Source organism: Limulus polyphemus, unplaced genomic scaffold (assembly GCF_000517525.1).
Source record: "Limulus polyphemus unplaced genomic scaffold, Limulus_polyphemus-2.1.2 Scaffold837, whole genome shotgun sequence".
In the NCBI taxonomy this organism is placed as follows: Eukaryota; Metazoa; Arthropoda; class Merostomata; order Xiphosura; family Limulidae; genus Limulus; species Limulus polyphemus.
In genome coordinates this window covers 399,854-412,008 of record NW_013666447.1, presented here as the reverse complement: position 1 = coordinate 412,008, position 12,155 = coordinate 399,854, and the positions used below count along the sequence as shown (strand labels likewise).

The 12,155-nt window shown below is 35.0% G+C and overlaps 1 protein-coding gene across 1 annotated transcript in view; it reads left to right on the top strand.

The window, feature by feature from the left end:
- Window positions 1-12,155, top strand: part of LOC106460796 (A disintegrin and metalloproteinase with thrombospondin motifs 18-like) — a gene marked incomplete at its 5' end in the record, with an annotated part of 28,997 nt that overhangs the window by 11,679 nt on the left and 5,163 nt on the right. The window contains 4 exons of the mRNA XM_022387585.1: window positions 491-614; window positions 1,156-1,400; window positions 2,316-2,469; window positions 7,890-8,016. Coding sequence (XP_022243293.1) covers window positions 491-614; window positions 1,156-1,400; window positions 2,316-2,469; window positions 7,890-8,016 — 650 coding nt within the window. The remainder of the gene's footprint in view (window positions 1-490; window positions 615-1,155; window positions 1,401-2,315; window positions 2,470-7,889; window positions 8,017-12,155) is intronic.

Below are 12,155 nucleotides of genomic sequence, written 5' to 3'. Positions count from 1 at the left end.
CCACTCTGCAATTACACTTAGGCTTATATTGACATAACTTTATATCCACTCTGCAATTACACTTAGGCTTATATTGACATAACTTTATATCTACTCTGCAATTACACTTAGGCTTATATTGACATAACTTTATATCTACTCTGCAATTACACTTAGGCTTATATTGACATAACTTTATATGATTAAAGAGACTTAGTTTTACATTGTTTTCTAGGCTTTACGTGTAATTTAAATACATATACAATTTATATAGATATGGTCATCGTGTATGTATTATTATATGGATATATTTTAGTATCTGTTTATAATTTACTTATGTTCAAAAGTTGTTAACAAATCTGCTTTAAAACAAATAATAAAGTGTAAAAATGAGCACATCATTTAAGTATTATTTCATGAATATCTACAGATAATTGATTGAAGTAATTATTTTTTTATATTTATGTCTTTATATTTATAGTTCATTGACTAAATAGCGGTTTTCTTTTAGAACGTTGGCTGTGACGGTGTTATAGATTCTACTGTTAACCCTGATATATGTGGAGTGTGTGATGGAGACAACACAACTTGTCATGTTGTTTCTGGGCAAGAAACAATACACGGGAATATATCTGGTAGGTGGCGCCCATGATTATGATAAATATATTCCATTTATCTTTGATTTTATTTTCCTCTTTTAACTAAACTGTAGCTGTCTTGTTTCCATGAAAATAGACAAAATTTTAAATCAAAAATTTGAATCATTGGATGTAACTGATCCTCGCGCTTTTCAAAGTCGTGACGGTTATGTGCATATAACTTTCACTCACATTATCGATTTTAACACCAAATTGTGTGATACCCTCGTTTTGGCGTGACAACAAGACTGTTTTGTGTGTGTGTGATCGGCATATACTCTCGTTAATGATGTGATATAATCTCGTCGCAGTGTAACAGCATTATTTTGTGAAAAATAAATAAAAAAAATCCTTCCCGCACACGGTTGAGTTAGGACATTAAAAGTAGCATAATAGTGTTTTTACTACATATAGTTGCTGTAGTACTTACAATAAATAGCACACTGCTAACAAATTGTTGTTTGTTAATTTTATACCGCTTATTTACGTATTCTGTTCAACAACTAAGTAGAAACTGTACTTATTTATTTTCACTAAGGCTACTATCACATTGTTAAGATACCACAAAAGTCGAGAAAAATAGTAGTCCACGAGGTTGACGAATCTCCATCTTTTCTTGCCTTACGAAACATGAGTGGTCATTACTACGTCACCGGCCACTGGACAGTAGACTGGCCTGGGCGGTACCTGGCAGCTGGAACAGAGTTTCTTTACAGAAGGTGGTACAAGAAACCCGAGTCTTTTCAGGCCGAAGGTCCCACGAACGAGGATCTTATTGTGGAAGTGAGTACATACCTTATATTTAAAAACGTGTCCAAATCCTATCGTTTCCGAACCATATTTTAACCGTTTTGTAGACAATATTAATCAATTTTGAAGAAAGGTCTGCCAAAATTCAGGAACTCACTTTGGGAGTAATAAAGTTTGGAGACAGCTTGAATGGGTAACGAAGAAAACTCTTTATTAAATGTCAAACACACAGCAACGTAATGTTTAAAATATTAATTTGTTACTCGAAAAATAAACAACCTGAGCTATACGAGTGGAAGTCTTACGAGAGCGTTTGGGGGGGGGGGGCATTCCAAGACAATTAAAATGTTACTTTCAAAAAGTGGCACAGCGGTATGTCTGCGGACTTACAACGCTAGAAACCGGGTTTCGACACCCGTGGTGGGCAAAGCACAGATAGCCCATTGTGTAGCTTTGTGTGTAACTTCAAATAAACAAATAAGCAAGCCTTGGAATGTCGTAGGAAAGCCTGATGACAAAGTTATCAGTATCTTAGTTTACCATCGGACAAGTCTTAAGATAACTTTCACTAGTTAAAAGTTGTAAAGTTATAATTCTTTTTTTATCAATATAAGCTGTATATTTTCATAAGTAGATTTTATGCTCCATATTCCTTAGTTCTACCCCGTAGAGTTGGACAGATCTGGCCTGATAAATAAATGCTTTGCATACAGTTTTCATAGACTTTAATATAAACAAGGATTTGTTATAAATTGTTTGTTCCAAATAAAAGCGCCAAATTCGTAAGTTTAAAATCGATCTTTGCTTTTAACAATAGGTTGGCCAATCTTGTTTTTAAAGCACACAACATTCAGATCTTATGAATAGGTCAAACTATTTTTCATAAAGATTGATTTTTTGAGTTGACAACTAGTCCTTTGTATCTGACTTTACTCTTTTGATATACAGGTCTTGCTTCAAAAGAAAGAAACAACAATACATTACGAGTTTGTGGTAGCCAACAATTCTACAGAACCTACACATTCAGCGGTCAGTAAGCCGGTCAGGAAACGTTACGAGTGGCGGCTAATTCCTTCCGACTGTTCTGTGACATGCGGAGGAGGTATTATTTGTCGTCCAGTTTCTGATATTTCAAATAATATTCCATGTTTAACTCCTAACATTAGTCCACCAAGTCATTTCGAATTAAATAAAATAGTATTTTAGCGTTAATTTGTCTTACAAAAAAGTGCATTGAAAAAAAAAAGTGAGAACTGTGTTTATTAAAAAAAATCTATACTATATTACACATATTGTAATATTGAAGTTTTTCGGTGCAAAATAAATTTAAATTAAAAACAATTACACTATTAAGAAACGCTATATGTGTGTGTAAAAACAATTACACTATTAAGAAACGCTATATATGTGTAAAAACAATTACACTATTAAGAAACGCTATATATGTGTAAAAACAATTACACTATTAAGAAACGCTATATTAGTTTTTACTTCTTATTAAGAACATCATGAAAGGCTTGGGTATAAAACTGATAGATATAAAATGAATACGAAGATATGTTGTAAAGCGGATAGTAATAAATGTGATAAAAGGTGTATAACATAATCAATAAACTTATGGTTTAAGGTGTATAACATAATCAATAAACGTGTGATAAAAGGTGTATAACATAATCAATAAACGTGTGATAAAAGGTGTATAACATAATCAATAAACGTGTGATAAAAGGTGTATAACATATTCAATAAACGAAGTTAGTTTGCTTACTTTTTCTACTTCACTACTATATATGGCATTTGGCCTTCGTTGAATAATGCAGCGTTGTGTGTAGAAGAACATGACATTGTTCTCTGTATCTGTTTTCTATGTTGTTGGTTATAATTATATTTTTGTGTTTATCCGAGTCTTGACACGTATAGCAACCGGCCGTTACTTTGTTGTCAGTTTTGTTACTGATTTTTTTTTCACGTACTATTGGTTGTTGTTTTTTTGTGCCCTGAATTTATTGAAGTCTGTGGGTAAATTGATCAGTAACGAGTTGATATTCCCACATTTATTGTGTAATTGAACATTTCGTGTCAAATAACGACTTTCACACGTGTGCAGTTTCTGTGCAGCCGATGATTCGGCACTACCAATAAACGATACTTTTTTTTTGTTTTTGTAATTTGATGTGAACATCATTTTGTGAAACAATCTACGCAGTGGTTGTTGTGAGGAACTTCTTTATATAAAGTACCATTAATTATTTTATGTATTAACATAAGTTCTTGTACGACTTTTTACTTTGGTCTAATCCGTTTCAGAATATCTGCTATTTATAAATATCTCTTGGATCTGGGAACCATACCTGTTGGAAATAGATTGAGATTTCAAAATTTTATAAGTGCTCTCAAAGAAGAACAGGTAATAAAAACAACAACATCACTAAAGTTAAAAATCACCTTGTTGGGATCAATACTCAGCTTAACGTTCCGCTTGTGTTCCAGACGGGTTTCAGTTTTTGTGTTAATATTGTTATAACGTTCTGCTTGTGTTCCAGACGGGTTTCAGTTTTTGTGTTAATATTGTTATAACGTTCTGCTTGTGTTCCAGACGGGTTTCAGTTTTTTTGTGTTAATATTGTTATAACGTTCTGCTTGTGTTCCAGACGGGTTTCAGTTTTTGTGTTAATATAGTTATAACGTCCTGCTTGTGTTCCAGACGGGTTTCAGCTTTTGTGTTAATATTGTTATAACGTTCTGCTTGTGTTCCAGACGGGTTTCAGCTTTTGTGTTAATATTATTATTCAGGTTAAGCATTGGTTGTAGTCGATCCATGATATGATATTTCTTAATTCATTCTTCGCTGGTTCATGCTGAGTGTTAGACTGTTTCTTATGTTTGAATTTCAACCTCAGTTCTTCCAAAAGACGACGTTGACGTGAGAAATAGCCAGAAGATTTCTGCAGATAACGATTTGTAGTTTTGAAATAGAGGGATTTGGGGGATAACTTGATGGTGTTTGTAAGTTGTTAAGAAATAAATGTCCAATGGTAATTTCTGGACTTTGAGGTCAATATTTTGACCCCAAACTCCGGAACTTATCATTGGACATTCATTTAATGCCTGGAACACAAGCAGAACGTTAAGCTGAATATATTAATTCCACATAAAATTACCAACAGCATTGATCTTAGCTTAGTGATGTTGTACTCAGTGAACCCTGTAAATTGCCCTAGTTAAGGGCCTAAAGTCTGCAATTTAATTTAAATCAAAATCTCAAGGGGAAAACTTAAACTAGGAAAGACAATGTACATGAGAAACAGATGCTTTTAATGTTCACAATGCTTCGGATCTGGACATCCTTCTTCTGATTTCTGGCGATTTTAAGCTATAGTTAAAGAAAAGGTTTGATACCACAAAGGGTTATGAAATATATAATGTTCGATATGAGCATACTACAATAAATCTAAGGAAGCTTACAAGTGGCCAGGTGGTTAGGGCGCTCGACTCGCAATCTGAGGGTCGCGGGTTCGAATCCCCCGTCACACCAAACATGCTCGCCCTTTCAGCCGTGGGGGCGTTATAATGTGACGGTCAATCCCACTATTTCTGGTAAAAGAGTAGCCCAAGAGTTGGCGGTGGGTGGTGATGACTAGTTGCCTTCCCTGTAGTCTTACACTGCTAAATTAGGGACGGCTAGCGCAGATAGCCCTCGTGTAGCTTTGCGCGAAATTAAAAAAAAAAAACAAGCTTACAAGTGAATCAATAGAAATTTAATATTATTTTATAATTAGGGTTCTAATGTGTGTATATATACAAACACACACACACACAATATACACAATTAAATTTCGAGGTTTTAAATATATTTAAAAGTTTTTGAAAAATATCAAAAATAATAACAACTAGGTTGCTACGCATTGATACAGGCAACAATGTTACGTTTCTAAAGTTCGAAAGATAGTTAATACTCTGGTGTCAAAAAATAAGTAAAATATAATACAAAAAATAATTAAATACATTTAATAGAAATATATACAAATATATGTGTTGCGCACAAGTATGTGCATACCCATGCATATGTAGATGTGGTTATGTTATTGAAATTAGTACAAAACTACTCGAAGGCTATCTGCTCTAGCCGTCCCTAATTTAAAAGTGATAGACTAGAGGGAGGGCAACACCGCCCACTGCCGACTCTTGGGCTAATCTTTACCAACTAAAAGTAGGATTTACCGGCATATTATAACGCCCACATGGCTGAAAGGGCGAGAAGAGTATCTTCGGTAACGGAATTCGAATCCACTAGCCACAAATTGCGAGTCGAGTGCCCTAAACACCAGGCCATTCCAGGCGACGCCTTTTTGACTTTCGAAGCTGCTGATATTGTGGACATGACTTTAACTGGATCACAATTATGTGTTTACGTGCTCGTTCTGAGAATATCTGACCTTTTTCTCTTGTATATAATTGTCCACAATATAAAGAAATGATGTAAAAAACTCATCATTTGGACATACATGTGATTGATTGTTTGACTGCATATGTGGGAAACTAAACACTGGTGTTGTAACGCAATGTGTTGCATCCTGAACGTAACAGCAACGTGTAGAACATGCAAAAGGAGTAATTTCTTCTGGTATCTTCAACCGCGCATGAACCAATATATCATTTTTTTCCGAGTCGACACGAAGTGATTGCTTACCTATAAATGTATCTCCCAATATTTTGCTGCTTTGAAGTATCTCAACATTAAATGATTTAAAACGGCACTTGTGTAAAACATCCACTTACAATTAAAAGGAATACAACGTTAAAATCATTACACAGTAAATAGTTGTTAAAAACGGGGACTTGCCCTAAAAAAATGACTCTACGTATGTTTCGGTGTCCTATGACACCATCTTCACGAATAACGGTAAACGTTGTATTCCTTTTAATTGTAAATATATATATATATATCTCAACATTGTTTTAATTATGCTGAAAACCTGAAATGTCCAAATCAACGAAGCTTCTTATTTTCCTATGTAGTGTAGTATTCTTGCAGTATCTTTGCTGAATTGAATATATCTAGACGATAACCTCTAACCTTGAATAAAAACTGTCAGTTTATTAGCCTTCTGGGTAAAATCGGACTCTGTATTGCATAAATGACGGAGGTGGTAAAACTGTGATTTGGGAATGTCATTGGATGACTGAAGTTGTAATCCAATTACGAATGGGAATTGGTAGACTTATCACAAACATATGTTCAAATGGTATTCTTTGTACTTAATATTAAAATTATGTCGAGGAAGTTTACTCGTCGGTTGGAACCGTTGCTTGTGCTAAAGATGATAGTTCTTCACAAAAATTATAAGTTTGTAACAGTTCGTCGGTATAAAACAGGCATATGTTGATTATAAGTTTGTAACAGTTCGTCGGTATAAAACAGGCGTGTGTTGATTATAAGTTTGTAACAGTTCGTCGGTATAAAACAGGCATATGTTGATTATAAGTTTGTAACAGTTCGTCGGTATAAAACAGGCATATGTTGATTATAAGTTTGTAACAGTTCGTCGGTATAAAACAGGCGTGTGTTGATTATAAGTTTGTAACAGTTTGTGCTCCATGTAGCCCACAAAAGTTTGGCGAGTGACTGACTGTTCCACTTGGTACACCCTTATTTAGTTTTTAAAACGAATCGTTGAAAGATAAGACATTTAGTGTCAAGATGAGTTCAGATAGTTTTAATAGAGCGATTTTGATGTCTCTAGCACTCGTCGTTGGTTCAAAACTTCAAGTCCCTCAATATGTGGTTATGACAGTATATAAGGACTTAACGTCCATTGTAAATAGCAATGGATTAGAAGTAGCTAGGAAATTTGCATTAAACACTTGAAGACACTGGAAGAGTGTGTACTAAAAGTGTCATGATTTCGTCTAACAAACTAGATTAACTCTGCTGGGTAGTTACACTTAGAAACTATAGGTCTTCCAAGGTTTTCAGGTTTATGTATCTAAGGTAAGATGTAAAACAAGAATGTTCTTAGTTCTTCTACGATTAGGTCTCGCGCTTCTTTTTGGTAGTTTTTCGGCGGCTATTGACTTGTTTAGATCACTTTTACGGTGGTTTGATATTCTTCGAGATTACTGGTTTGGAGTTTAATATAGTATTAATCCTTATAGATTGTCGTTCTGCCTCTGTTTTATACAACTCTTACGCCATTCGACTATAACACCACATCTCTCTGTTTACTTGACGACAATGTCAGGACTGTCTTTAAATTCTTCGTAATTTTTGTTTTCTCATTTTTGGCAAGGTTGTGTTTAAACGTGCGTTTAGAAAAATCTATTCTGTTGATTTCCTCATGACTATACCTTTTTACCTATCTATATAGTGATATTTCTCACCCTTGTAGATTTTATGCTTTAAATACTTTAAAACCTAGCGATAAATACATGAATACTAGGTTTTTTCTTATATTTTAATGAAATATTTGTTTAAATGTCATTATTGTTTATAGTTTATTACTATTATTTGAATTGCATCAGGTCATCAGTACTTAAACCCTCGTTGTCTGGACGATAAAGGACTACTGGTGGACAGTGAACTTTGTTCTGCTGTTTTACGACCGTCAGCAGACATTAGTAGATGTAACCGAGACTCGTGTCCAGCCAGGTAAGTTCATCATCTAAATTCATCAACATAGGTTGGCTAGGCTTTTTTTCTAACTGAATATTGTACCTGTCTTAAGAAACGCAAAGCTCCAAGTATCTAGATGACTAGATCGCGTATTTAACTAATAGGTTACTCGCTCAGGTGCGTGAGGGTTGTAATAGCCCAGCAAAATTACATTAAGTCTCAAATTAGGTACGAAAACTATTATTCTAAAGGGTTAATATCAATAACTGATGTGCCCCAAAAGCGACCTTTTTCTCAATAATAAGAAAATAGTAAACAAGGTCTCGAGAAGTCTCGGTTAGGCTTAAGGCCGTCATTGAGTGAGACAGGCAATATTCTTTAGACAAACAAGTCTTCAGTTAAACATTCTTGTCTTGTCACGTTAGGCAACTAGGCTTCTCTCACATAAAAACTAAGTAAGATTCACACTCCAGACACGCTAACTGTTTGGCCACACTCGGCCCACGAAAATGAGATTTTGTTCCTCTACTAAAGAATCTGACAGAAAACGCTGATTTAGTTAACAAAATATAGAAGAAAACTGTACATAATTAGTTGGAAACTAAAGCTATTTGAAAGGTAACTGAGGGCCACAGTTACAGTTCAATTCACCACGTCAGGTCAGGCTCTATCTGACGACAGTGGGTCTTGACAATAGCCCTGCAGCTCTGTTTTTGTTGAAAAAGGCTCCGTCGTAAGGCCGTCATGTCCAAGGCACGCTATTCCTCCCAGTTGCTTTCCATAATCTATCTAGTGTTTCCCTACCCTCATTTTAACAGTCAGATCTCACACGAATTCATAGGCGCTGAGTATGTACGTCATGTCTTCATGTATAATAGCAATAATACCTGTTCCATTATCCAGCTGCTTTAGGTAAACAACAGTTTAACTGATATTTCATGTAAGCAATTTGTATCACTTTTCTAGATGGAAACCTTCTTGATTATGTTGCCTTGGGCACATAGACGGCTTTTGTTACAGACATTTGTGTTCGTAGACTCTCACCCGTTACAAGACATCACATTTTGCTTACCATGACTAGTGTACGAATTGTTGCAGTTCTCTTTCTAGTTGACCATAGTGCCCTAAGTTGGTCTATATTCCTTTGTTTTCTAATTCCTATAAGTACAGGAGATGTTCTTCTCTTGGAAATTCAGAGCCTCATGTCTAAAAACAACAATATGATCTGAGTGTATTAATATCCTGCGTCAGAAAGGACTGTCACATACACTTCCCAACATCAGTAAATCTTTGGTGGCATCACACTATACCTACATAACGCCAAACAATGTCAAAATCCAGTTCTGATACATGCCGTTCCACCGCGACTTTACATCAGCTGTGGTTGTGAGGTGATTTGCTGATTTTCATATTCAAAATCCTTTTAATATAACGTACTCAGCCCTCTGTATTTAAAGTAATAGTTAATGAAATAAAAATATTGTGTAACTGAGTGCACCTGAAATTTAAGTGATTGAAAGTAATTGTTGAAAAGAAATATTTTATTTTTTTTATAAATGTGGAAAACAACAACATTAAGGTCAGAGAGCTGAAAAAAGTTAAATGTGCTAATCCTAGACATACGGCACACATACGAAGATGTTGAGAAGACCAAACCTTTTCTAGCGAGATTTATATAAGGAACAAGACGACGTACAACATATTGTTATCATTCCATGTATGAGATCCGGCATTCAAAAGTATTATCGATTGAAACACTAATTATGATGGAGTTGCTTACATGCTTTTATAAAGCACTTACTTAAGAGCCTCGTTTGAAATCGTCCAGAAAGTGTTTCAAAAGGTCATTCGCCTAAAATGAAACCGTATAATTAAACTCAACCATATGTAGAAGCCTATCGGCTGAAATTAGTAGATACAACTCCAGGAGAACTAGAGTGAGAAGAGTAAAAGTCTTTATTTTTAGAAGTTGAATGTGCAAATAAGGATTCCACACAGTTTCATAATGGGTGTATATATTTGGAAAATTTCATTAAATATATTTGGGTATTGTAGATTTTAAAATTATGTTAAATTATAGTCAGCATAGTAATGATTGACTCTGCGAAAAGTAATATGGCCAACTTGGCTGATTGTGTATTTCATTGTTTATAGTTGAATCATTCTGGATGAGTTATAAGAGTAACAGTCAATCCGTTAGTGTAGATGGTAAGTTTTATGGTACTACTCGACTAGCTGCCTTCTCTGTAGTCAAATACCCTTAAGTAGCTTTGCGAAAAGTAATATGGCAAACTTGGCTGACTGTGTATTTCATTGTTTATAGTTGAATCATTCTGGATGAGTTATAAGAGTAACAGTCAATCCGTTAGTGTAGATGGTAAGTTTTATGGTACTACTCGACTAGCTGCCTTCCCTGTAGTCAAATACCCTTAAGTAGCTTTGCGAAAAGTAATATGGCCAACTTGGCTGATTGTGTATTTCATTGTTTATAATTGAATCATTCTGGATGAGTTATAAGAGTAACAGTCAATCCGTTAGTGTAGATGGTAAGTTTTATGGTACTACTCGACTAGCTGCCTTCCCTGTAGTCAAATACCCTGAAGTAGCTTTGCGAAAAGTAATATGGCCAACTTGGCTGATTGTGTATTTCATTGTTTATAGTTGAATCATTCTGGATGAGTTATAAGAGTAACAGTCACTCCGTTAGTGTAGATGGTAAGTTTTATGGTACTACTCGACTAGCTGTCTTCCCTGTAGTCAAATACCCTTAAGTATTAAGTAGCTTTGCGAAACTTACAAAATAAAACAATATATTCAAACAAATGTTGTTCCTGTCTGTAACATATGGCAGGAATTAAATAAATACAATGACATAAAAAACAAGTGATTGTAATTTGTTTAGCGTCTATTACAGCGTTTGATTTGATTAGTAAGTTTATAGTAAACGCAGTGATTAGCGCGCCAGACTGTGAAGTTGATGTTTAATGTTTCGCGGCCTTACTGCAGAAAAACACAAATCGTGCTCCGCACTTTGGACTCTTGGATACTTAAGGGTCATACTGAATCCTATTATGTGATCTGACGAGAGTAACCTAAGAATTAAACGTGGATGATGTTGACTACTTGCCTTCTCTTTAGTCTATGGTTCAAAGTTAGAGATGAATGACGCAGACAGCCCTCGTATAGTTTTGCGCGAAACTTAATAAACAATTATTACTCACTTCTTCCGTTAATGTAGTTCTAAGAATATTGAGTTTGTGTTTCGGGAAAGTACTATATGTACGAGAAAGTGCTGTACGTAGGAGAAATACTTGGCAAGTAAGTGACTGATTAGCATTATTTGTGAAATTAGGCCTATCAATAGTTTGTTAAGTCTTGTATGTTTGTTTGTTTTTGAATTTCGCGCAAAGCTACACTGCGCTAGCCGTCCCTAATTTAGCAGTGTAAGACTAGAGGGAAGGCAGCTAGTCATCACCACCCACCGCCAACTCTTGGGCTACTCTTTTACCAACGAATAGTGGGATTGACCGTCACATTATAACGCCCCCACGGCTGAAAGGGCGAGCATGTTTGGTGGGGATTCGAACCCGCGACCCTGAGATTGCGAGTCGAGTGCCTGTTAAGTCTTGTAAGTTGTAGTTGAAGAAATATAACGCCATTAAGTGAATTAGACTCCACATCCTTCTATTTTTACCAAATAACCAGAAAAGAAATTTTCACAACGATAGAAACGTTACGACAATATGAATGTTTTGAAAATACCTACCAAAGAGTAGAATTTAACGTGATTGGTCATTGACGGCTAACATTGCTCTTGAAAACGAAGACTTTCTAAATTTTTTAGTAAGACTTTGGAAAATATTGTTAAAAAAAATTAAAAACAAGTAATAGATTTTGTTTAGAAGTATTAAACGTTTGGTTTAAGTTTAATTAGTTTACAGTAGGGTATTACACACTTCTGTAGCGTGCGCGCTAGTATTTGCATTTTTTAGATCCAGGAACTCAACCGCAAAACACAATAATCTTTAACTAGCAGAGACCCGCAAAACATTTCTGGCCAAATTAGTATCTTTATCGTAACAGTACTTTATTAAGTATAACATTTCTAGCATAATACAAACGAACTGTAATCGTAGACAACGAAATGTGTAAATCCACTTGTATATAGGCCGTAC